This window comes from Oncorhynchus kisutch, linkage group LG13 (assembly GCF_002021735.2).
Source record: "Oncorhynchus kisutch isolate 150728-3 linkage group LG13, Okis_V2, whole genome shotgun sequence".
NCBI lineage: Eukaryota > Metazoa > Chordata > Actinopteri > Salmoniformes > Salmonidae > Oncorhynchus > Oncorhynchus kisutch.
In genome coordinates this window covers 16,406,143-16,433,698 of record NC_034186.2, presented here as the reverse complement: position 1 = coordinate 16,433,698, position 27,556 = coordinate 16,406,143, and the positions used below count along the sequence as shown (strand labels likewise).

Sequence of the window (27,556 nt, the reverse complement as noted above, 5' to 3'; positions counted from 1 at the left end):
ACAAATATCTACAAACGTTTTGACTTGAGTCTGGCATGACAAACCTCCAGCTTGCACATCATGAGACCAACTTCTGTCTATTTCCTGCCAACACATCGCCGCTGTTCACACAATAAACCCGAGAGGTCGCCTGAAAAGGAAAAATTCCCCCAAAACCACATTCCTATGATTTACAGTGTTACATAACACTAATATTTGAGGATAATATTTCTGTGAACAAATGTTGGTAGCAACATGTGAAAATTGTTGTGGAAATCAGTTGCAGCTCAAATCGACCACAAATCCACAAAGCAATGCTCTCTCTATGGGCTGGCTGGTTGGCTGGCTCGCTAGCTACGCAGCTAACTAGCAAACAAGGCTACACACAATAATACCAAAGTCAATATCAGCATGTGATGTAGTTAGCTGTAAAATCGCCAATCTCACCATGTTCAACCTGCTGATCGATGTTCCTCACAGAGTGGAGACTGACATTCGCAACACCACCACGCAATGCACCCTGGACTGAAGAGTCAGACAAATAGTTATACGTTAGACCCTCTGTTAAATCACACATTTCTCCAGGTAGGAATATTGGAAAAATATAATCAATGGCTCTCATTTGAGAGAAGACAACCTCCCGCATTATGACATCAGCCAGCATTTAAATCTGACATGTATGATAGGTGTTTTGGCGATCTAAAAGGCGTATCCCTATTAACTTCCAGTGTAGTGAGAGCGGCTTAATCTTAATGCTACGCCAGACAAATTTCACCCTGCTTCAAGGGCATGAAAACATGAAAGGGCCGAGGGAATCGATAGAACATCGCCCAGAGATGCACAAAAATAACATAACATTCAAACATTCAATTGGTAACATAACATTCAATTGGTGAATCTTTACTTTAAGACATCTGATCAATGTTTCCCCTTCCTTAACCTCTACCGCGTGCGTCCCCAACAACCGGATATTCCAGTTCAGGGGAAATGTAAAGAGCCTATGGATGTTTTGGACGTTAACAAGGCGACACTCCATCTTAACTCCTCCTCCACATTTACTGGATTGGTTGAACAGTGTGGAAGAGGACCCTCCCCTGACAGTTTTTTTCCTTCTCGTCAAGACCAGTATGTAGGGGATCTAGTTTCAGGCGTTTATTTTACTCCTGCTACATTAGGTTACCCCTTCCTCAACATAAATCTACCATGACCATGGAACCGTAAAAGAGAAAGACTGCCTCCCTCGGTCCCTAGAAAACGGGGTCAGCAGTAGTCCAAAAAGAGTCCCCGTTGGTTGGTATTATGAAACTTTGTAACCAGTAGCTCCCTCTATCTATCTATCCCCCTCCAACCCTTCATGCCTATCTAGGAGTAAACCAATTCTAAAAAGGGAGAATCAAACCTATTTCAGTGTTTATTAGTAAGAGAGTTTATTTAGTAGAAATCACTTTAGCATCATCAGTGGGTCAGATGGTCAGAGTCATAACAACATGGCTGAAAGTAACACAGTAGGGAAATGTATGCACTCACTACTTACTGTAAGTCGCTCTGGATAAGAGTGTCTGCTAAATGACTCAAATGTAAATGTAACATTCAGTGGTCCAGCCATTCAGTCCTGTTTTAGATATTATGAAGCTGATATTACGAGACAGTATCAATGTTTTTACACTTGTTCATGACAACAGGGAATATTCCACACCTGAGAGGCACTTCACTGTTTTATCCATTCATCTCTCAAAGGCTAAATAGGGAGAAATGACTGTGTTGCACAGCTCTGAGACCATACAAGACATGATTCATCCTGTCCCAATTGTCAAGAGCAATTGTATTTCCATTACCAATACACACATGAAACTTAAGAGGAAAAAGGTCAGAAATCGCAGGAGGGACATGATTCAATTAATGACATCATACAAACATATTCTGTGAGTCATAATAAATCAGTTTGAATAAATATAAAATTACACAGTTGGAGAGAGTAGACTACACCCCTATGGTATATCTGTAGTCTAATGTGTTCTGGTCCTTAATATATTAGAAAAAGACAGAGGGGGTTAGAGAAAGAGAGGTAGATGTTGAAAACAGTATTTCATCCATCATTCCATCTCTACTACCATCGTTTCTTCCTACAGTGCGCCCCCCCCCCCCTCCTCACACTACTAGTTGGATGGTGGGGGCTGCTGTTGAGCTACAGAAAATGTAGAAGTTACCCCTTAGTGCAGGTCTTGGACCAGGTTTGTTGTTGTAACCCCTAGTGGTTAAGGTTAGGATTGTGATATGAAGCACTGATCCTAGACCAGCACTAGGGCGGTAACCTCTGCCTCACCCCAGGTTCTACCTCACAGCTTGGCTTTGCCTGGCTGGAGCTGCAGACTCTGGAGCTTCATGGCCATTCCCATGTTCCCTGTGATCTTCAGCTTGCCCTGGAAGAACGCCTGAGGATCAGAAGAGAGAGTCAGTCATTAGAACCAGAACAGAGAGAGAGAGAAACTTGCCCTGACAGTAAATCTCTAAGACAAAAATAATGTGTTCCAAAAAAGGTCCATTTAGACACCATTGCCCTCGAGCACAGAAAAAAACTATACAGTGCATTCAGAAAGTATTCTGACCCCTTAACTTTTTCACATTTTGTAACGTTACATCCTTATTCTAAAACGGATCAAATAGTTTTTTCCCCCCTCATCAATACACACACACACAATACCCCATAATGACAAAGCAAAAAAAGGTTGAGACATTTTTGCAAATGTATAAAAAAAACTCAAATATGACATTTACATAAGGATTCAGACCCTTTACTCAGTAATTTGTTGAAGAACCAGTGTGATGGCGATTGCATCGTCTGTGGACCGGTTGGGGCGGTATGCAAACTGAAGTGGGTCTAGGGTGGCGGGTAAGGTCGGGGTGATATGATCCTTGACTAGCCTCTCAAAGCACTTCATGATGACAGAAGTGAGTGCTACGGGGCAGTAGTAATTTAGTTCAGTTATCTTTGCCTTCTTGGGTACAGGAACAATGGTAGCCATCTTGAAGCATGTGGGGATGACAGACTGGGATAGGGAGCGATTGAATATGTGCGTAAACACACCAGCCAGCTGGTCTATGCATACTCTTAGGACACGGCTAGGGAGGCCGTCTGGGCCAGCAGCCTTTCGAGGGTTAACACGTTTAAATGTCTTACATCGGCCACGGAGAAGGAGAGGCCACAGTCCTTGTTAGCGGACTGCGACGGTGGCACTATATTATCCTCAAAGCGGACAAAGAAGGTGTTTAGTTTGTCTGGAAGCGTGACGTCGGTGTCCGTGACGTGGCTGGTTATCTTTTTGCAGTCTGATTTCCTGGAGACCCTGTATCATAAATACAGCGCAGACATTGTTAATGTTGCAAATGACTATTGTAGCTGGAAACGGCTGATTTTTACAGAGGCCCATTTTACAGAGGCCCATTTTACAGAGGCACATTATCAGCAACTATGACTCCTGTTTTCCAATGGCACGTTGTGTTAGCTAATCCAAGTTTATCATTTTAAAAGGCTAATTGATCATTAGAAAACCCTTTTGCAATTATGTTACCACAGCAGAAAACGGTTGTTCTGATTTAAGAAGCAATAAAACTGGCCTTCTTTAGAGTAGTTGAGTATCTGGAGCATCAGCATTTGTGGGTTCGATTACAGGCTCAAAATGGCCAGAAACAAAGGACTTTCTTCTGGAACTCGTCAGTCTATTCTTGTTCTGAGAAACTGAAGATCTCGTAAATCGATCTCGTAAATGCACCCTTCACAGAACAGCGCCAACTGGCTCTAACCAGAAAAGAAACAGGAGTGGGAGGACCCGGTGCTCAACTAGTCAAAAGAAGGGCAGTTTTATTGCTTCTTTAATCAGAACTACAGTTCAGCTATGTCGGCCTTCCGCATCGGCGGTGGAAGGTGACCGAGCTACAGCGGTGTTTGTCAGATCATGAGACATCCTGAAAAAAAATCGGTCTTCTCACGGAAATGTCTGTAGAGTCCGAACGGTTTGGCTTACAAACTAATATGAACACAATGGAAAGATGACTCACAAACCCGATGGTGTTCACCCACAAGTGGCACGGGACTCATCTGATGGTAACTCATACAAATTAATGGAAATACGGAGGTAGTTTTGTGGCAACAAAAATAAGCGGTTAACTGTGTCCAAAAAAACAAGGATATTTCCTGAGCTTTCTTATATCTCCTACAGATTATGATTTATTTTAATACTGTCTTTTTAGCTATTTATGAATGTGGTATTCAATGTATTTCTATGGGAACTTAAATACTTAAAAAACAAATATATATACAGTACCAGTCAACATTTTAGACACACTTACTCATTCAAGGGTTTTCCTTTATTTGTACTATTTTCTACATTGTAGTATCACTAATGTATCACTAATAATAGTGATAACATATCTATCAATATAACATATGGAATCTAGTAGTAACCCAAAAAAAATATTTAAAAAAGTGTTACACAAATCAAAATATATTTGAGAGTCCTCAAAGTAGCCAACCGTTGCCTTGATGACAGCCTTTTCATTATCTCAACCAGCTTCATGAGGTAGTTACCTGGAATGCTTTTCCAAAAGTCTTGAAGGAGTACCCACATATGCTGAGCACTTGTTGGCTGCTTTTCCTTCACTCTGCGGTCCAACTCATCCCAAACCATCTCAATTTGCTTGAGGTGATTGTGGGGGCCAGGTCATCTGATGCAGCACTCCATCACCCTCCTTCTTGGTCAAATAGCCCTTACACAGGCTGGAGATGTGTTTTGGTTCATTGTCCTGCTGAAAAACAAATGATAGTCCTACTAAGCGCAAACCAGATGGGGTGGCGTATCGCTGCAGAATGCTGTAGTAGCCATGCTGATTAAGTATGCCTTGAATTCTAAATAAATCACAGTGTCACCAGTTAAGTACCCCCACACCACCACCTCCTCCATGCTTCACGGTGGGAACCACACATGCGGAGATCATCCGTTCACCTACTCTGCGTCTCACAAAGACACAGCAGGTTGGAACTAAAAATCTCAAATTTGGACTCATCAGACCAAAGGACATATTTTCATTGGTCTAATGTCCATTGCTTGTGTTTCTTGGCCCGCGCATGTCTCTTCTTATTATTGGTGTCCTTTAACAGTGGTTTCTTTGCAGCAATTCGACCATGAAGGCCTGATTCACGCAGTCTCTGAAAAGTTTGTTGAGACGTCTGTTACTTGAACTCTGCAGCCCAAATAAATGCTTCACAATCGAAGTTAAAGTAATGAACAATTCCTCTGCAGTAGATGTAACTCTGGGTCTTCCTTTCCTGTGGCGGTCCTCATGAGAGCAGGTTTCATCATAGCGCTTGATGGTTTTTGCGACTGCACTTGAAGAACCTTTCAAAAGTTATTGAAATGTTCCAGATTGACTGACCTTCATGTCTTAAAGTAATGAGGGACTCTCGTTTCTCTTTGCTTATTTGAGCTGTTCTTGTGATAATATGGACTTGGTCAATCACCAAATAGGGCTATCTTCTGTATACCACCTCTACACAACTGACTGGCTTAAACACATTAAGAAGGAAAGAAATGCCACAAATGAACTTTTAACAAGGCACACCTGTTAATTGAAATGCATTCCAGGTGACTACCGCATGAAGCTGGTTGAGAGAAGGCCAAGAGAGTGCAACGCTGTAGTCAAGGCAAAGAGTGGCTATATTGAAGAATCTCAATTATAAAATATATTTTGGTTTGTTTAACACTTTTAGTTACTACAAGATTCCTATTGCATTATTTCATAGTTTTATGTCTTTACTATTATTCTACAATGTAGAAAATAGTAAAAAATAAAGAAAAACTCGGGAATGTGTAGGTGTGTCCAAACGTTTGACTGGTACTGTATGATATACCTAAAGGGGTCCTAATATTCTAAATCAATTAGCCAAATGATCCAGGGTATGAACATTTAAATCAATTCCATATGTTAGCTCAGTAGAGCTCCCCCGACCTACACAGAAAAAATATATACAGTTGAAGTCGGAAGTTTACATACACCTTAGCCAAATACATTTTCACTCAGTTTTCACAATTCCTGACATTTAATCCCAATAAAAATGTCCTGCCTTAGGTCAGTTAGCATCACCACTTTATTTTAAGAATGTGAAATGTCAGAATAATAGTAGAGAGAATTATTTCATTAATTATTTCATTACATTCTCAGTGGGTCAGAAGTTTAAATACACTAAATTAGTATTTGGTTGCATTGCCTTTAAATTGTTTAACTTGGGTCAAACGTTTCGGGTAGGCTTCCACAAGCTTCCCACAATAAGTTGGGTGAATTTTGGCCCATTCCTCCTGACAGAGTGGGTGTAACTGAGTCAGATTTGTAGGCCTCCTTGCTCGCAAACGCTTTTTCAGTTCTGCCCACAAATTTTCTATGCGTTTGAGGTCAGGGCTTTGTGATGGCCACTCCAATACCTTGACTTTGCAAGTATGCTTGGGGTCATTGTCCATTTGGAAGACCCATTTGCGACCAAGCTTTAACTTCCTGACTGATGTCTTGAGATGTTGCTTCAATATATCCACATAATTTTCCCTCATCATGATGTCACCTATTTTGTGAAGTGCACCAGTCCCTCCTGCAGCAAAGCACCCAAACAACATGATGCTGCCACCCCCATGCTTCACGGTTGGGATGGTGTTCTTTGGCTTGCAAGCCTTCCCCTTTTTCCTCCAAACATAATGATAGTCAATACGGCCAAACAGTTCTATTTTTGTTTCATCAGACCAGAGGACATTTCGCAAACAACTACGATCTTTGTCTCCATGTGCAGTTGCAAACCAGTCTGGCTTTTTTATGGCGGTTTTGGAGCAGTGGTTTCTTCCTTGCTGAGTGGCCTTTCAGGTTATGTCGATATGGGACTAGTTTTACTGTGGATATAGATACCTTTGCACATGTTTCCTCCAGCATCTTCACAAGGTCCTTTGCTGTTGTTCTGGAATTGATTTGCACTTTTCCCACCAAAGTACCTTCACCTCTAGTAGACAGAACGCGTCTCCTTCCTGAGCGGTATGACGGCTGCGTGGTCCCATGGTGTTTATACTTGCGTACTATTGTTTGTACAGATGAACGTGGTACCTTCAAGCATTTGGAAATTGCTCCCAAGGATGAACCAGACTTGTGGAGGTCTGCAATTATCTTTGAGGTCTTGGCTGATTTCTTTTGATTTTCCAATGATGTCAAGCAAAGAGGCACTGAGTTTGAAGGTAGGCCTTGAAATACATCCACAGGTACACCTCCAATTGACTCAAATGATGTCAGATTCTTCTAAAGCCATTTAGAAGCCAATTTTCCAAGCTGTTTAAAGGCACAGTCAACTTAGTGTATGTAAACTTCTGACCCACTGGAATTGCGACACAGTGAGTTAAGTGAAATAATCTGTCTGTAAACAATTGATTGAAAAATTACTAGTGTCATGCACAAAGTAGATGCCCTAACCGACTTGCCAAAACTATAGTTTGTTAACAAGAAATTTGTGGAGTGGTTGAAAAACAAGTTTTAATGACTCCAACCTAAGTGTATTTAAACTTCCGACTTCAACTGTATCTTGCACACACAATTCATCTCTCCAAACTATTCTTTGTTAAAGTGCAGCCCCTTCGTCAAAGTGCAGGGGGACTCCATTTTGTGGAAAGTAAATCCCCCTGCAGTCAACAAAGCAGGGAAAAGTATTCTTGAGCTGGTTGGAAAACAACACGAATGGAAATGATTCCTGATTCTGCGTTTCACTCCAGTAGTGTGTGCTCCTGCCTGGTTTAAAGAGTTAAAGTGGAGATTAATGTCAGAGTGGAAAGTGGGACAGCAGGAGGAGGAGGAAGAGGAGGCTCTACAGACCAGATGGGCTTAAAGGGGGGCTGGGGACTGACTGTGTCATGTGTGGCAGCCAGCAGTGGCACAGTGACTCTGTCCCCCACATTCCGCTTGTAGGATGGAAATCATGACTGAGTCTTTACATTTGTATGAAAAGAAACTAAAGTGAGTACAGAACTCAACGGACACATGGTTACAGAAGCCTTGAAGGTGTCCTTAGTTCCAAAGACACATATCCTCTGTTATAAAAGAGGCTTTGTATAAACCGAGCATAGAAGAAGAAATAGACTCATGGTCAAAACAACCTTCTGGAAAATAATAATAGAGAATAGTAACAAGTATGACATCATTGTACAATGAAGGTCACTATGAACTGACCATACATACAGCGCAAGGCAACACAAAATAAGAGCTGAGTTTGCATACTACAACATGGTAAAAGAAATTCCACTCAATAACACATACCTACACGCCGAGCAAATGAAAAGTAAAATAACACGGACATTAACCAGACGTTGACCGCAGCCTTACTCATATTGAACCCATTTTTTTTTATTACAGAACATGTCCCAATTACCGAAACAATAAGGGTAATAGGCTCTTTTAAGTTGAGCACTTGTCAGGAGACTAATGCCCTGTCTGTTCCTCTGGGAACCCAGTAGAACAGAGGGTGTTCTTTTGTGTCTGTATGCGATGACTCAACACTATTCATGTCAGCTACTACAGCGACTGATATTACTGCAACACTTAAAGAGTTGCAGTTAGTTTCAGAGTGGACTGCAAGGAATAAGTTAGTCCTAAATATTTCTAAAACTGAAAGTATTGTATTTGGGACAAAACATTCACTAAACCATAAACCTCAACTAAATCTTCGAATAAATAATGTGGAAATTGAGCAAGTTGAGATGACTAAACTGCCTAGAGTAATCATGGATTGTAAACTGTCATGGCCAAAACATATTAATTTAACAGTAGCTAAGAATGTGGAGAAGTATGTCCATAATAAAGCGATGCTCAGCCTTCTTAACAACACTATCAACAAGGCAGGTCCTACAGGCCATAGTTTTGTCACACCTGGACTACTGTTGAGTCATGTGGTCAGGTGCCACAAAAAGGGACTTAGGAAAATTGCAATTGTCTCAGAACATGGCAGCACGACTGGCCCTTGGATGTCCACAGAGAGCTAATAATAATATGCATGTCAATCTCTCCTGGCTCAAAGTGGAGGAGAGATTGACTTCATCACTGCTTGTATTTATGAGAGGTATACATGTTGAATGTACCGAGCCGTCTGTTTGAACTACTGGCGCACAGCTCGGACACCCATGCATACCCCACAAGAGGTCTCTTCACAGTCCCCAACTCGATGACAGACTATGGGAGTTCTATGCACAGTACTACATAGAGCCATGACTACATGGAACTCTATTCCACATCAAGTAATCGATGCAATCAGTCAAATTATATATTTTTTAAACAGATAAAAATACACCTTATGGAACAGCAGGGACTGTGAAGCAACACAAACATAGGCACAGACATATGCATACACACACGATAACATACGCACACATGGATACTGTTGATATGTGGTAGTGGTGGAGTAGGGGCCTGAGGGCACACAGGGTGTTGTGAAATCTGTGAATGTAATGATTTTAAAAACTTGTATAAACTGCCTTCATTTTGCTGGACCCCAGGAAGAGTAGCTGCTGCCTTGGCAGGGACTAATGGGGATCCATAATAAATACAAATACCTTTGCCTTTTCCCCCCCAGGTCCCTTTAATGGATGGACAAACAGGTGTGCATGGGGGCCAAGGAAGAAGGAAGCCACTTCTAAAGGAGCCATGAAGACTTAACCTGTTCCCAGATCTGTTTCTGCTGTCCGGCCAAGTCCTATATATGGTGGTTGTCATGACAAACAGCACAAACGGGTCTGGGACCAGGATAAAAAGATCTGCTGGGCCCCATAGCAAGAGTCTATGAAGTCAGTCAATCAGTGAAGCTTGTTACCTAGCATACCTTATTTCACAATTAACCATTGACTGACCTATGGTGGACTCAGAGTACACGAGAGAAGAAAAGCAACATTTCAGCACAATCATCCTAAATTGTCATAAGAAATGACATGGTGTTTTTGGTCTAACAGTAGCCTGACATTATCTATGCTATTATAGTCGGTTTGCTGTGTAGAATACGAATTGATCATTAAGTGATCTTAAGAGACACCACGCCATTCTGAGAAGTGGCAGAACGTCCCTCCGCTGCTCACCGGCAGCACTACACCCTTGTTTATAATGGTTGAATAACTTCGGGAGTTTCACGTTACCACAGCTCTACAAACTAAATGGTGCATTCAGTTGACAACCATTTTTTTCTTTTTTTACACCATCGCAGCAGAGCAAAAGTTTTGGGGCTGACCCAAAATCATTTGGGCTAAAGCCCCAAAAGTCAGGTCCTGGTGAGGTCCATGTGCAAGGTTATAACCATGAGACTGACTGAAATACAGAGTATTAACTCCCTCAAATCAAGGCCAATACTTACTGTCTGTGGGTTCATTTTCCCCGTCATCAAGGCCAGCAGGTCTGCATCTGACATGGAAATGGTGCAGTCTGCTTTCTTTGCTAGAAAGTGGTCAAAGGAGAGGAAGGGTAGATGAAGGAAGAGAGAATTACAACGAGAGAAAAAAAAACACTTGTTTATTGATCATAAAATACTGTACATTGAAAACCACAAAAATCATGATACAGCCTGTGAAAATACAACTAGATATTTCCCCTCCAAACGTTTCTTTGTGAATTCAGCTCATTTACATTCTCACTCTCAATGTGGACCAAACCACTAATTCTGACCTGTCGTTGTGGATGCGGCCCTGCTGTTCTTACCTGTGTCATTGTGAACGCAACCCTTGCCATTCTTCACGTCCACTATCCAGGTCGCTTCCTGACCATCCGGACCATCCTTCACCTTAAAGGAAAACACCCCTCCAATCTTCTTCACAAATGACTCCCCATCCTACAGAGAAATACAAGGTAGTCATAACAATTAGGATAATAAGTACTGTGTTCATCAATAACAAAAGCTGTTTATATCGTCATATCCAAAGACGAAGGACACTAAATATTTTTCTTATTCACCTAAACAAAACATTTCACATCCAGTTAAACAATGTGCTTTATAAAATCAATAAAATAACAAATCAGTCACTGAAACCACACTGAAAACACAGACATGCTACTCTTACATTAACGATCAATTAGGCTACTGGACAACTATTTTCTGAACATGTTTAACAAGGATTATTTTTTTCCTGTAATATTGTATTATTCTGTGGATAATCAGATACATAGCAGTGGAATAACATAATGCCAAAACACAGAGAGATCCTAATGGGAACCAGAGAGCACCGCACCACTGCTGCCAGACAGACTTAAACAAGCATGGAAAATCTAAAAGTAGGACAACAGAGGAAAACCTCCTTGAGTGGAGATGATGTCACACATCCAGAGTCAAAAGAGTTGCAGACTAGTTTAGTTACATTTAATCCGGTCTATATACAGTACCAGTCAAACGTTGACACCTACTCATTCAAGGGTTTCCTTTATTTCTTTACTATTTTCTACATTGTAGAATGATAGTAAAGACATCAAAACTATGAAATAACACATATGGAATCATGTAGTAACCAAAAAACAGTGTTAAACAAATCTAAATATATTTTATATTTTTCAAAGTAGCCACCATTTCCTTGATGACAGCTTTGCCCTCTCTTGGCATTCTCTCAACCAGCACATGGAATGCATTTCAATTAACAGGTGTGCCTTGTTAGAAGTTAATTTGTGGAATTTCTCTCCTTCTTAATGCGTTTCAGTCAATCAGTAGTGTTGTGACATGGTAGGGGTGGTACACAGAAGATAGCCCTATTTGGTAAAAGACCAAGTCCATATTATGGCAAGAACAGCTCAAATAAGCAAACAAAAACAACAATCCATCATTACTTTAAGACATGAAGGTCAGTCAATACAGAACATTTCAAGAACGTTTCTTCAAGTGCATTTGCAAAAACCAGCAAGCACTATGATGAAACTGGCGCTAATGAGGACCGCCACAGGAAAAGAAGACCCAGAGTTACCTCTGCTGCAGAGGAATTGTTCATTAGAGTTACCAGCCTCAGAAATCGCAAGCCAAATAAATGCTTCACAGAGTTCAATTAACAAACACATCTCAACATCAACTGTTCAGAGGAGACTGCGTGAATCAGGCCTTCACGGTTGAATTGCTACAAATAAACCACTGTTAAAGGACACCAATAGGAAGAAGAGACTGGATTGGGCCAAGAAACACGAGCAATGGACATTAGACCGGTGAAAATCAGTCCTGTGGTCTGATGAGTCCAAATTTGAGATTTTTGGATACAACACCCGTGTCTTTGTGAGATGCAGAGTAGGTGAACGGATGATCTCCGCATGTATGGTTCCCACCGTGAAGAATGAAGGAGGAGGTGTGATGGTGCTGGTGACACTGTCTGTAATAAATTTAGAATTCAAGGCAATCTTAACCAGCATGGCTACCACAGCATTCTGCAGCGATACGCCATCTCATCTGGTTTGCGATTAGCGGGACAATCATTTATTTTTTCTCAACATGACAACGACCCAAAACACACCTCCAGGCTGTGTAAGGGCTATTTGACCAAGGCGGGTGATGGAGTGTTGCATCAGATGACTTGGCCTCCACAATCACCTGACCCAATTGAGATGGTTTGGGATGAGTTGGACCGCAGAGTGAAGGAAAAGCAGCCAACAAGTACTCAGCATATGTGGGTACTCCTTCAAGACTGTTGGAAAAGCATTCCAGATGACTACCTCATGAAGCTGGTTGAGAGAATGCAAAGCTGTTATCAAGGCAAAGGGGTGGCTACTTTGAAGAATCTCAAATATAAAATATATTTAGATTTTTTTAGGTACTACTTGATTCCATGTGTATAAGTAGGTGTGTCCAAACCTTTGACTGGTACTCTATGTATAATAGACATCTAGTCGTGTATTTTGGACCTAACAGACTGCTGTTCACTGCTGGCTAGGCTGAGTTAAGGCGAGAGAGAGAAAGAGAAAAAGAGAAAAGTGAAAAAGAGAAAAGTGAAAGAGTGACAGAGGGAGAGAGAGTTCTATCATCATCCAGCTTGTGATGTTTATAGTAGTGAGGTCAGAAGCAGAGCAGCTGCAAATGAACACACAGCTTTAGAGTGCAGAACCATTTATCTGATTGATTCAAACAGCATAACAACTTATCATGAGCTAGATTTCCATCCAATTGGTGACAGATTGAGAGTATTCTAAAATCCGCAAAAAAAATGTGCATTTTCCCACCAGAGATTTGTTTCCATCAGATTGACTTGTTGCTTGAGACTGTGCTTGATGATGTAGTGCACATAAAAATACCTTTTGTGAGAAAATTCCCATGTACTGAATAAAAAAAATAACTAGTTAAATGGGTTTCCATCACATTTTCAACTCTATGTTGCGTTTTATAGCAAGTGGGCCCACTCCGTTCTAGCCAAGAGCGCTGTTGGCTAGAACGCAAGTATAACATCCATGATGAGATTATTATGGACAAAAGAGCAATATTATTTTGTCATATGGCAGCCAAGCATCGAAGATCATGTCACCAGAATAAGACCCTCGATATTTATTGGAAAGGAGCATCAAGCTCATTGCCTTGCACTTTCACCACCCTGTGCAGTTCATAACTTATTTTATATGTAGCCTAATAAACTGCATGCTTTCCCGATGAGTGGTAGTGGGAAGACCACACAACATGTCATCACGTGACTTCAAGTTTACTTCGGTAGGTTTTTATATCAATATTTGTGCATAAACGCATTTCTCGCATAATTAATTGCACCGACAGAAAAATATCCCACCGTGTCTAGCGTATTGTGTTTTGTCAACATCAGGCCTGTCATTACATTTTTTTTATCCGACATGGATGGAAACCTTGTTATTGTATGATGAGGGAAAACGCCTGTTTCCAGGAATGAATCCAAGTGTGCTACAGTCAAAGTCGAAAGAGTCTATAGGAACGGAAATGGTTCATCTTCTTCATGTAGGATCAATAGGTCATTTTCAATGTAACGTCACAGTAAGGTGTAGCGTGTTCGATTTGCCTGCTTGTGAGCAAGGAGACCAACAGCTCTGCTTAAACCATTGACAACTGAGTGCCGTTTTCAAGGAACTTAAATAAATGTTAACTATTTGGTTGTAATATCATCACCTCTTAAAGAGCATGGCCAGACCTACACATTTCTGATTATTCTATGCAAATCAATGGCGCACATTTAGATCATCAGTTATACAGCAAGTAACTGCATGTCTTTCATGATCAGATATGTGAGGGTAGCCTTATGATATCTCTGAATATTGGCCACCATTAATTGTATATTTTTTTATATATAATTTTTAAAAAAAACTTTATTTAAACATTGAGTCACCATTGAGACCAGGGTCTCTTTCTGCTGCAATCTGGTAAATTGTGTCACCATAATCAAGAACTGGCAGGAATGCTGGGTGTACAATCTGCTTCCTGCTATTTAGGGAGTCAAGATTAATTTCTAAAAAAGAAGCCCCCTTTAAATCTCATCTTGTTAACTAGCTCATCCATATGTTTTTAAACATTATCTTTGTCAATCCAAATGCCCAGATATTTTTAGGTGGGAACCTGATCAATGGGAGAACCATCCAATGAATAAATATGTAGTCCATCTGAAACAATTAGCAATAGAAAATAAAAGTGAACTACACCTGACAACTATGAGTGGTTTAGGTTCATTTCTCATCTTTTGTGGGCTCTGACTGTCTTACAGCAGAAGGGAGCATTTGCCGTGGTACTGTTGGCTGATCATCTGTTCCTTTGCAATCTTCTGTAATCTCTGATGAAGCAAGCTAAATGATGTTTGCTTAACTAACTACATGTCAAATGGATAGGTACCTTCACATATGTGAAATGACATGATTATTGATGTTTACTGATCATGAAAAGCATGTATATTGAACAAAAACATAAACACAACATCCAACAATTTCAAATACTTTACTAAGTTATGGTTCATAGAAGGAATTCATTCAATTGAAATAAATTAATTTGGCCCTAACTTCAGATTTCACATGACTGGGATGGGGCACAGCCATGGGTGGGCCTGGGAAAGCATTGGCCAACCCACTTGGGACCAGGTCCACTCACTGGGGAGCCAGGCCCAGCCAATCAGAATGATAATTTTTTTTTTTTTACAGACAGAAATACTCCTCAGCACTGCTTCTTCTCCAACGATCCCACAGGTGAAGAAGACGGATGTGGAGGTCCTGGGCTAGAGTGGTTACACGTGGTCTGCGGTTGTGAGGCCAGTTGGCCACCATTGTTCCTGTTCCCAAGAAAGCTAAGGTAACTGAGCTAAACGACTACCGCCCCGTAGCACTCACTTCCGTCATCATGAAGTGCTTTGAGAGACTAGTCAAGGACCATATCACCTCCACCCTACCTGACACCCTAGACCCACTCCAATTTGCTTACCGCCCAAATAGGTCCACAGACGATGCAATCTCAACCACACTGCACACTGCCCTAACCCATCTGGACAAGAGGAATACCTATGTGAGAATGCTGTTCATCGACTACAGCTCGGCATTTAACACCATAGTGCCCTCCAAGCTCGTCATCAAGCTCGAGACCCTGGGTCTCGACCCCGCCCTGTGCAACTGGGTACTGGTCTTCCTGACGGGCCGCCCCCAGGTGGTGAGGGTAGGCAACAACATTTCCACCCCGCTGATCCTCAACACTGGGGCCACACAAGGTTGTGTTCTGAGCCCTCTCCTGTACTCCCTGTTCACCCACGACTGCGTGGCCACGCACGCCTCCAACTCAATCATCAAGTTTGCGGACGACACAACAGTGGTAGGCTTGATTACCAACAACGACGAGACGGCCTACAGGGAGGAGGTGAGGGCCCTCGGAGTGTGGTGTCAGGAAAATAACCTCACACTCAACGTCAACAAAACTAAGGAGATGATTGTGGACTTCAGGAAACAGCAGAGGGAACACCCCCCTATCCACATTGATGGAACAGTAGTGGAGAGGGTAGTAAGTTTTAATTTCCTCGGCGTACACATCACAGACAAACTGAATTGGTCCACCCACACAGACAGCATCGTGAAGAAGGCGCAGCAGCGCCTCTTCTACCTCAGGAGGCTGAAGAAATTCGGCTTCTCACCAAAAGCACTCACAAACTTCTACAGATGCACAATCGAGAGCATCCTGTCGGGCTGTATCACCGCCTGGTACGACAACTGCTCCGCCCACAACCGTAAAGCTCTCTAGAGGGTAGTGAGGTCTGCACAACGCATCACCGGGGGCAAACTACCTGCCCTCCAGGACACCTACACCACCCGATGTCACAGGAAGGCCATAAAGATCATCAAGGACAACAACCACCCGAGCCACTGCCTGTTCACCCCGCTATCATCCAGAAGGCGAGGTCAGTACAGGTGCATCAAAGCTGGGACCGAGAGACTGAAAAACAGCTTCTATCTCAAGGCCATCACACTGTTAAACAGCCACCACTAACATTGAGTGGCTGCTGCCAACACACTGACTCAACTCCAGCCACTTTAATAATGGGAATTGATGGGAAATGTAAAATATATCACTAGCCACTTTAAACAATGCTACCTAATATAATGTTTACATACCCTACATTATTCATCTCATATGTAAATGTATATACTGTACTCTATATCTACTGCATCTTTATGTAATACATGTATCACTAGCCACTTTAACTATGCCACTTTGTTTACATACTCATCTCATATGTATATACTGCACTCAATACCATCTACTGTATCTTGCCTATGCCGCTCTGTACCATCACTCACTCATATATCTTTATGTACATATTCTTTATCCCCTTACACTTGTGTCTATAAGGTAGTAGTTTTGGAATTGTTAGCTAGATTACTTGTTGGTTCTTACTGCATTGTCGGAACTAGATGCACAAGCATTTCGCTACACTCGCATTAACATCTGCTAACCATGTTTATGTGACAAATAAAATTTGATTTGATTTGAATGTACTGCCAAATTCTCTAAAATGACATATAGCTTGGGGTCTACTTGCCCGCCAGCAGCCAAATCGAACGTATTGTAATGTTTTATTGAAAACAAGCTAAAAAATGAACCCTCATTCTATGGCTGTACTGTGGAGGAAATGGTCAGGTCACAATATTTTTGTGACCTTTTCTGTGAAAAGGATCAAAAAGAGGTCTCAGCATTTTCATGTGAAAACGGGATGTGGGTTTGTAGCGTAAACTGCAATACATGACACCTGAAACAGATAGCACACATTAATGAATGAAGATACCTCCTCCAGCTTCTTGTTGATCTCCTGGAAGACTGCATGGGCCTTGAAGCCCTCCAGGGTACGCTCTGCATTGGTGTTAACTGACTGGATCCTCTGAGAGCTGAGACACACACAGAGAAACCACACACAATTGACAGCATAACAGGAGGCATGCCATACATAGCCTGTGAGGCACAACTATAACAAAACCATTAGGATTACTCAGCAGGAGAAAAGAGAACTAGCATGGTAATCTTAAACACGACGCTAGGCAACAGACTAATAGGATGGGGCTATATTACACAGGCGTACTAAGAGTCCTCATAAGGCTCTTGCCTCAGTCACAATATGATGGCGTTGTCTTTCAACTAGTCTAATTATCAGTGAGCAGAAAACATGTCTGATTTAAATTTAAACTGTTGGCTCTGATTTGATTACATAATTAGACTTATCTGAAGCTTTTTTTTTTACATCTAAATGCAATTTGATGAACGTAATTCCAGTGCGTTAAAATTAATAACCTGCAAGCAAATGGATGAATTAAGATGTATTATATTCCTATTGAATCCACGTCAGGTTGGCAAGAGTTTTTTATTTTTCTCGGGTGGTGTCATTTTCCGGTAAGTATTGCACAAGTCAGGTGTTAGCACAGCAGTAAGTTAGCTGCTAACAGTAATGTCATTGTTTTGAATAAGCTAGCTATCAAGCTAACTTTACACCTTGCATTTCACAAGGGTGACCCGAAACAGATGAATAATTCGAGGTAACGAGTGGCAATTAAAGGGCTGTGATAACTTTACTAACCCCAAGTATCTCACCTTACAACCTGCGATTCGCGCATTTTGTTATGTGAAACAACCATTGTTCAGAGGCCGACACAGCTGGTGTGCAACTATGCCTGCTGTTGTGAACATAGAGATAGATAGAGGACTCCTTTTTGTATCTGACTTTATAGCGTCTGTGAAATCATTGCCTCAATGGCGCTGACAATCTCCATTTTAAAGTAGTACATTTTCTTCTTCACGATTAGCTGATCCCTCCTGATGACCCCACCAAGAGGGAATGAAGTTGAAAGTCTCACCCGGTTAACTACATTAAAATGGTGGAAGCCCTAAATGGCGCTGCCCGTACTCAAACGTCTTTTGGCCACTAGAGGCCTCTACAATTCTCTATGGTTGTGAAACCACTTTATAGCTAGCTACCCGAAATTCCTTCTTTATGCTACTCCGCAAGACCCTACATGACGATAGCAGAGAGGGTGATGATTTGATCTTTAGTGCAGCACTCTACAGTTCTTGGAGGAAGATTTTTTATCCACAATTTCAAAAGTTGGGCTATTCAAATCACACATGTTCAATATTATTCTGGCGTAAACCCCTGATTTAACCAATGATACGCCTTGCTATGTTTAAGATAGATGCATTATTTATTTCACTGTTGTGATGTGTCTGAACAACGAATGTATATTGTATCTGAATTGGTGCTTATTACAAAAGGCACCGATTTTTGTTTTATTTAACCTTTATTTAATCAAGGAGTCACATTGAGATTAAAACTCTATTTCACAAGAGAGCCCTGTACACATTACAAAAAAAAGACTATTAAAACATACACATGTGTATAAAACAATCATTCAGCACAATAAACAAAAATAAACATTTAATAAAAGCAATCACATTCAATTACATAGAGGTCCTCAATCAACATTCTCCCACCCCTTCTGATGTGACTATCCCCGATGCTTCTCCCTCTTTTTCCCCTGCCCTGCTACAACAAAGTTTCTCCTTGCAGGCAGTCACTGAGTCCGAGGTGCTAAAGGAGCTCCTGAAACTTGACCCCAAAAAAACATCTGGGTCAGATGGTTTAGACCCTTTCTTCTTGAAGGTTGCTGCCCCTATCATTGCCAAGCATGTCTCTCCTTTCTGGGGAGGTTCCCATTGCTTGGAAGGCAGCCACGGTTTGTCCTTTATTTAAAAAGGGGGAGATCAAGCTGATCCTAACTGTTATAGGCCTATTTCTATTTTGCCCTGTTTATAAAAAGTGTTGGAAAAACTTGGCAATAATTAACTGACTGGCTTTCTTGATGTCAATAGTATTCTCTCTGGTATGCAATCTGGTTTCTGCTTAGGTTATGGATGTGTCACTGCAACCTTAAAGGTCCTCAATGATGTCACCCTTGGTTCTATGCAATGTTGTGCTACTATTTTTATTGACTTGGCCAAAGCTTTTGATACGGTAGACCATTCCATTCTTGTGGGCCGGCTAAGGAGTATTTGTGTCTCTGAGGGGTCTTTGGCCTGGTTTGATAACTACATCTCTCAAAGAGTGCAGTGTATAAAGTCAGAAAATCTGCTGTCTCAGCCATTGCCTGTCACCAAGGGAGTACCCCAAGGCTCAATCCTCCTCATACAAGTACTTGGGAGTATGGCTAGACAGTACACTGTCTTTCTCTCAGCACATATCAAAGCTGCAGGCTAAGGTCAAATCTATACTTGGTTTCCTCTATCGTAATCGCTCCTCTTTCACCCCAGCTGCCAAACTAACCCTGATTCAGATGACCATCCTACCCATGCTAGATTACGGAGACATAATTTATAGATTGGCAGGTAAGGGTGCTCTTGAGCGGCTAGATGTTCTTTACAATTCGGCCATCAGATTTGCCACCAATGCTCCTTATAGGACACACCACAGCACTCTATAATCTCTGCATACCCGTCACAAGACCCACTGGTTTATGCTTATTTATACAAATTTTAAAAACTCTTAGGCCTCACTCCCCACTCTCTGAGATATCTACTGCAGCCCTCATCCTCCAAATACAACACCCGTTCTGCCTGTCACATTCTGTTAAAGGTCCCCAAAGCACACACATCCCTGGGTCACTCATCTTTTCAGTTCGCTACAGCTAACGACTGGAACGAGCTGCAAAAAACATTCAAACTGAACAGTTTTATCTCAAACTCTTCATTCAAAAACTCAATCATGGGCACTCTTACTGAGTTGTGGCTGATTTGCGTGATGTATTGTTGTCTCTGCCTTCTTTCCCTTGTGCTGTTGTCTGTGCCCAATAATGTTTGTACCATGTTTTGTGCTGCTACCATGTTGTGTTGCTACCATGTTGTTGTCATGTTGTTTTGCTACCATGCTGTGTTGCCATGTGTTGCTGCCTTGATATGTTGTTGTCTTAGGTCTCTCTTTATGTAGTGTTGTGTTGTCTCTAGTCGTGATGTGTATTGTCCTATATTTATATACACTACCGTTCAAATGTTTGGGGTCACTTAGAAATGTCCTTGTTTTTGAGGGAAAAGCAAATGTTTTATCCATTAAAATAACATAAAATGTATCAGAAATACAGTGTAGACATTGTTAATGTTGTAAATGACTATAGTAGCTCGAAACGGCTGATTTTAAATGGAATATCTACATATGCGTACAGAGGCACATTATCAGCAACTATGACTCCTGTTTTCCAATGGCACGTTATGTTAGCTAATCAAAGTTTATCATTTTAAAAGGCTAATTGATCATTAAAAAAAACTTTTGCAATTATGTTAGCACAGCTGAAAACTGTTGTCCTGATTTAAAGAAGCAATAAAACGGGCCTTCTTTAGACTAGTTGAGTATCTGGAGCATCCGCATTTGTGGGTTTGATTACAGGTTCAAAATGGCCAGAAACAAATATCTTTCTTCTGACACTCGTCAGTCTATTCATATTCTGAGAAATGAAGGCTATTCCATGCAAGAAATTGCCAAGAGACTGAAGATCTTGTACAAAGCTGTGTACTACTCCCTTCAGAGAACAGAGCAAACTGGCCCTAACCGAATAAAAAGAGGAGTGGGAGGACCCGGTGCACAACTGAGCAAGAGGACAAGTACATTCGAGTGTCTAGTTTGAGAAACAGACAGCTCACAAGTCCTCAACTGGCAGCTTCATTAAATAGTACCCGCAAAACACCAGTCTCAACGTCAACAGTGAAGAGGCGACTGAGATGCTGGCCTTCTAGGCAGTGTTCCTCTCAGAGCAGTGTCTGTGTTCTTTTGCCCATCTTAATCCTTTCTTCTTATTGGCCAGTCTGAGATATGGCTTTTTCATTGCAACTCTGCCTAGAAGGCCAGCATCCCGGAGTCGCCAGATGGTTTTTGGGGGTCAAATTTAAAGAGATCCTTTAGCACTTCAGACTCAGTTGACTGCCTATAGGGAGAAATGTTGTAGCGGGGCAGGGGAAAAAGACATCGGGGTTAGTCGCATTAGAAGGGGTGGAAGATTAGGAAATGTTGGAAGGGCAATGAGGCATGGCTGAATCAAATAGGAATCCTGTGGGAATAAACTAAAGAACTCTATATATTTCTGCAGAGCACCTTTTTTCTAAGAGTGTTGGGATCGAGAGGCTATGTGAGAGGACGTGGGGGCAGGGGTGTTAGCAAATGACTGCTGTTTATGCACAGGCCAGGCCGGGTCGACCCGTTTGTAATCTGCAGAATGGAGGCAAACATAACAGCAGAAAATCGCATCAGTCTAATGGGGGCTATGAACAGTCACACTCTTAGGGCAGGGAGCTAGGGTGAGGGATGGATCCAGGGAGGCGAAATTGATGGATGCATTGGCTGCTGCTGGGGGCAGGTGGGATTTAAGGCAGAGCGTCAAACTCAAGCTGGCTTGATTACTCTCTCGCCCAACAGAAATGATAGGCTAACAGTTTTCCACGCCGAGGTAAGCCAGACAATGTTTTGCTACTGCCGACTGCTTACTGCTGCGAGTGATAGTCTGTTGTTTTAGATAGGGGGAGCACAGCAGCACAGCATTGAGCGAACGCTTGCTGTGGCCAAACCAAACTATTCAACGATCAAGCGTATGCTGCCCTCTGCTGGTATAGTATAAATATTGTACTAAAACTGAACTTTTGTCTATTTTCGTTTCAGAAAATAGTCATAAAAAACATTTGCTTGAACCCTTTCTATTTGTCACATTGTGGTCAGGCAAAGATCTACAATAACCCCGAATTTTAAAAATAAAAACATATTATTATGAGGAAAACATCACCTTGAGTAGCAAACATGTACACTATTTATCATTATGTTGTGTGTGAGATTAATCATGTATACGAAACTTACTTTGTCTGTACAGTAAATGTAAACAGAGGTCTGCAGTGCGCCATAGGAAACAAACTATAGTGGGTAATGTTCCCCCGCTGACGTACCACAAGGTGTCAATATCCTGTAAAACACTTCCTCCTTCCGCTGTTACAAATTCTTGTCAATGTATTTCTGTCTGTCTCTATTGTCATCCTACTAGGCAGCAAGAGGGGAAGCTTTAGAAGAAGGACGTATCTACTGGGCAGTCGGGAGAGCTAACTCATTCATTGATTGATTACGCTTGTAATCAAGGAAATTATACAGCACTTAGCACTGCAAGTTCTCTCTATCCGATCCTTCCCTTTCTGTGAGAATAGGAAATTATTTTACTAGTAGACATGGCGAATTTGCTCACCATGCAGTTTTGTGCCACACTCAGAAAACCTGGGAATCTGAAGCCTCTGAGAAGCACGTCTACAGCACTGACAAACAAACGAAGCTACAGCAGCGAAGATAGAGAGTACCTGCATAAAAGCATCGTGCCTACAATGCACTACCAGAAGAGTTTACCCAGGTATGTAAACAAATGTGAATTTCATTTATAGCATGTTTTGGTTATTTAGTTACTTCATAACTCCTCCTAATGCCTTGTCAATCGTTGTTAGTATCACACCTTAGACAATAATATATTTTCCCTGAAATATATCAAGTTTGCTAAAAACCAGTTCTAAATCTGTAAGTAGGTGACTGTTCATGGCACGAAAGGGAATGTAGGTGAAAGTGCATATAGATCCGAATGAGATACAGGATAGCCACTGGAGGGAGCTGTTTGTAAATATGTACCATGCACTGCCGTAGTTACGCATTTATTTCAGATACAATAACAATGCAAAATTCTACAGGCTACCAGTTCCAAAACTGGAGGATACAATCAAAAGGTATCTGGCTGCTCAGCGGCCTCTTCTAGATGACGACCAGTTCAGGTAAGCACCAGTCACCTTCCAGTTACTCACACTTAACACTTGAGGTGGTGCCTTGTAAATGATTTGTCACCCACACATTCAATATGTTTTCAGTACCACAGAGAAACTGGCCCGTGACTTTGAGAATGGAGTGGGGAAACAAATTCATGAGGAGCTGGTAGCGCAAGACAAGCAGAACAAGCACACCAGTTACATATCGGGTATGATTTTCCCATTTTAACAGAAACCTCACAATATTAACCTATGTAACTTTGAAATAACCATTGTTCGTACATAGAACCCTGTATTTTCTAATCAAATTGTATTTGTCACATGCGCCAAAATACCAGTTGTGTAAACTACTGAAGTAAAAATACTTTCAAGTACTACTTAAGTCGTTTTTGGAGGGTATCTGCTATTTATATTTTTGATAACTTTTACTTCACACCATTCCTAAAGAAAATAATGTACTTTTTACTCCATGTATTTTCCCTGACACCCTAAAGTACTCTACGGGAAAATTGTCAAATTCACGCCCTTATCAAGAGAACATCCCTGGTCTACCCTACTGCCTCTGATCTGGCAGACTCACTAAACATAAATGCTTTATTTGTAAATTGTGTGTTTCTGTGCCCCTGGATATCCATTTTTTTTAAATATAATTAAACTGTGCCGTCTGGTTTGCTTAATATAAGTAATTTGAAATTATTTATACTTTTACTTTTGATACATAAGTATATTTTTGCAATTACATTTACATTCGAGACTTAAGTATATTTAGACTTACTCAAGTAGTATTTTACTGGGTGACTTTTACTTGAGTCATTTTCTATTAAGATATCTTTACTTTTACTCAAGTATGACAATTGGGTACTTTTTTTCACCGCTGCCAAACACAACAGTTGTAGACCTTACCTTGAATTGCTTACTTACAAGCCCTTAACCAACAATTCAGTTAAGAAAAATATTTACTAAATAAAGTTGGGGAAAAAACTTACGCTAAATAACAATAACAAGGCTATATTAACAGAGGTTACCGGTACCGAGTCAATGTGCGGGGGTACAGATTAGTCGAGGTAATATGATCATGTAGGTAGGGGTAAAGTGACTTATGGCTTGGGGGTAGATGCTGTTAAGGAGCCTTTTGGACCTAGACTTGGCGCTCCAGTACCACTTGCCGTGCAGTATGACTAGGGTGGCTGGAGTCTTTGGCAATTTTTAGGGCCTTCCTATTTTAACTAGTCATCGCATCCTCCTCCTAGCCCCATGGTTTGACATGTACCTGTCAGCGCGGGACTCCGTAGTGCTGAACTTCAACCCCTTTATGTCCTTCAACCCGGACCCCAAGACTGAGTACAACAACCAGCTAGTGCGAGCAACCAACATGGTGGCCTCCGCTGTGCGCTTCATGAAGACTCTCCGCGCTGGACTCCTGGAACCCGAGGTGTTCCACCTGAACCCAGCTAAGAGCGACACGGACAGCTTCAAGAAACTCATCCGCTGGGTCCCCTCCTCCCTGTCCTGGTAATGAAATGTACAGATAAAATTAAAACCTTGTTCACATTGAATCATCAACAGCAAGATGCACCATCATGCTTTAGCTTACACTATTATACAGCATCAGTTTCTAGATGGGCTTTACAATAAGTTTAAAAGGAGACCAAGAAAATACAGTACATAACTAATCCAAACATACATTACAAAATGGTTCAGAAATGGTTACATTCTTGATGTTATTTGATTTCCAGGTATGGAGCCTTCATGGTGAATGCCTACCCTCTGGACATGTCTCAGTACTTCCGCCTCTTCAATGCGACCCGCATCCCCAAGCAAGGGAAAGATGAGCTCTTCACCGACCCAAAAGGACGCCACCTACTAGTTATGAGGGGAGGCAACATGTACGTGTTTGACGTGATGGACCGCGATGGGAACCTGGTTAAGCCAGCGGAGATCCAGGCCCACCTGAAGCACATCCTGTCGGACCCGACCCCGGCTGCGGCCCACCCCCTGGGGCTGCTGACCAGCGAGAACAGGGACACATGGGCCCGGCTGAGGGAGAAGCTCCTGGCCACTGGCAACGGAGAGGTGAATATTTTGATATCCTTCAAATGCTTGTCTTTTACCATTAAGGACCACTTTGGAAATAATTTTTTTCAAATTGTCTTCTGGGATCTAATGCTTGCTGTTAATGTAATATTTTTTCAAAAAATATATATATTCAATTCAGGTGCTTGGTCTGGTGGACAGTGCCCTCTTCTGTCTGTGCCTGGACGACGAGAGCATGAACGACCACATCCACATCTCCCACAACATGCTGCACGGGGACGGCACCAACCGCTGGTATGACAAGTCCTTCAGTATCATCATGGCTAAATGCGGAAATGCCGCCATCAACTTCGAGCACTCGTGGGGCGACGGCGTGGCTGTTCTCCGCTTCCAGAACGAGGTGTTCAAGGATTCTACGGAGAACCCACTGGTGAACCCTGGCTCTCAGCCTGCAGCTGTGGACTCAGCCTCAGCCGTGAGGAGACTCCAGTTCAACCTAGACGCAGAGCTGGAGAACGGGGTCATCAAGGCCAAAGAGAACTTCCACACAGCTGTATCCAAGCTCACCATAGACGCCATGCAGTTCATGAAGGTGAATGGATGGTTTGCACTGAACCTGAACATTGTTGCAACCATTTTGCACTTTGATGTTTATTGTTGCTGTCACCCCCTGTCCTTTGTATGTTTTGGATATATTGCTGCTGCTGACAAATACATTTTCCCTTGGATTAAAAGTTATCATCCATCTATCTAAGGGCGGGAAGGAGCAGTTGAAGAAGAAGAAGCTGAGTCCGGATGCCATTGCTCAGCTAGCGTTCCAGATGGGATTCCTGAGGCAGTATGGGCAGACGGTGGCCACATACGAGTCCTGCAGCACCGCAGCATTCAGACATGGTCGTACAGAGACCATCCGGCCTGCTACAATACACACACAGCGCTGTGCTCAGGCCTTCGTGCAACAGCCAGGAAAACACAGCGTTGAGCAACTGATAGGCATGCTCAGCAAATGCTCCAAATATCACGGGCAGCTCACCAAAGAGGCAGCTATGGGTCAGTCCACTTTATTTCTAGATTATATGATATTTTATCATTGAGTTGAATAGACTGTAGTTGAGTGAAATGTTTTTATGGTCTCAAATTTGATCAGTCATTTCAAATATTACATTCTTGTGTTTTTCTGAATGTTTCCCCCACAAGCCCAAGGCTTTGACCGGCATCTGTTTGCCATGAAGTACTTGGCCAACTCAAAGGGCCAAGCCCTACACAGCCTGTACCAGGACCCAGCCTACGCCGCCATCAACCACAACATCCTCTCCACCAGCACCCTCACCAGCCCTGCTGTTAACCTGGGAGGCTTTGCCCCTGTGGTGCCCGATGGATTTGGGGTGGGCTACGGTGTCCATGATGAGTGGATCGGCTGCAATGTGTCTAGTTACCCAGAGCGTAATGTTCATGAGTTCCTGCAGTGTGTTCATAAGTCTCTGGAGGACATTTTCTCTGTTCTGGAAGGAAAGCCTCTCAGCTAAAGAAAAGTTTTACAGCAAATCCTAACTTCCACTTCAGCTGAATTTTCACCGTCAGGCATTGACATCGAGTTCTAAATTTGTTGTAGTTCGGATGATTTCGACTGCGGTTGTATAGTACAGTGAGATGAATGTCGGATTTAAAAGGCACATTTCCTGAGGCGTAGTGTGGGTTGGAAGTACTGGTATAGGTTAATAAAGAGGGAATATCAAACAAGCTCTGCATGGTTCAGTAGAAGTCATATTCCTATACTGTCAAATAGCTAACTGACTACACAGATTCATAATGCACAAGGAAATATGAAATACACTCGTGTCATGAAGACAAAAACAATGAAAGCTTCAGGTGTTTGTTTGATCCAATGTTTCTTCCTTTTCTAACTAGCATTGCAACCCTTCCCAAGAGCACTAAACCACCTTTACTGATAAAGGCCAGTGCTTTTGAATGAATGTCCTCATGTAAAGGCCAGTTTGATAGGGAAATTAAATCCAGTAATATTGATATTCAGAGTAGCACTTCATTTTTCATTGCTGTAGCAAGCCTTGTCAAAGGATTGTATGACAATTTACAGATATCCATGTTGCTTTGTGATGTAAAATGTTTTACCTAAGATCTTTGCTATTAAAGGTCCAACGCAGCTGTTATCTCCAATATCAAATCCTTTCTAGGTAACAAGTACCTGTGATCGTTTTAATAAAGAAATGGTCAAAAATAACA

General features: G+C 41.9%; 2 protein-coding genes across 4 annotated transcripts; one reads left to right on the top strand and one right to left on the bottom strand.

Moving 5' to 3' along the window:
* Nucleotides 1–1,377: 1,377 nt before the first annotated feature.
* LOC109902810 (non-specific lipid-transfer protein-like) lies at nucleotides 1,378–22,438 on the bottom strand. Of its 2 annotated transcripts, none has more exons than XM_020499463.2 (5): nucleotides 18,053–18,462; nucleotides 17,256–17,355; nucleotides 10,729–10,858; nucleotides 10,388–10,467; nucleotides 1,378–2,411 (listed from the first exon to the last, which is right to left on the bottom strand). In XM_020499463.2, exons 1-5 carry the CDS (start codon nucleotides 18,094–18,096, stop codon nucleotides 2,316–2,318), a joined length of 450 nt encoding a protein of 149 aa, XP_020355052.1. In that variant the 5' UTR covers nucleotides 18,097–18,462; the 3' UTR covers nucleotides 1,378–2,315. The 2 variants fall into 2 exon arrangements, with proteins under 2 accessions (XP_020355052.1, XP_020355051.1); XM_020499462.2 differs by lacking the exon at nucleotides 18,053–18,462 and adding an exon at nucleotides 22,347–22,438 and having other exon boundaries at nucleotides 1,386–2,411.
* On the top strand, nucleotides 22,436–27,556 carry cpt2 (carnitine palmitoyltransferase 2). Of its 2 annotated transcripts, XM_031785693.1 has the most exons (9): nucleotides 22,436–22,642; nucleotides 22,747–22,881; nucleotides 23,210–23,290; nucleotides 23,384–23,490; nucleotides 24,532–24,793; nucleotides 25,018–25,354; nucleotides 25,497–25,907; nucleotides 26,071–26,365; nucleotides 26,513–27,556. In XM_031785693.1, exons 2-9 carry the CDS (start codon nucleotides 22,856–22,858, stop codon nucleotides 26,839–26,841), a joined length of 1,848 nt encoding a protein of 615 aa, XP_031641553.1. In that variant the 5' UTR covers nucleotides 22,436–22,642; nucleotides 22,747–22,855; the 3' UTR covers nucleotides 26,842–27,556. The 2 variants fall into 2 exon arrangements, with proteins under 2 accessions (XP_031641553.1, XP_020355050.1); XM_020499461.2 differs by having other exon boundaries at nucleotides 22,462–22,881.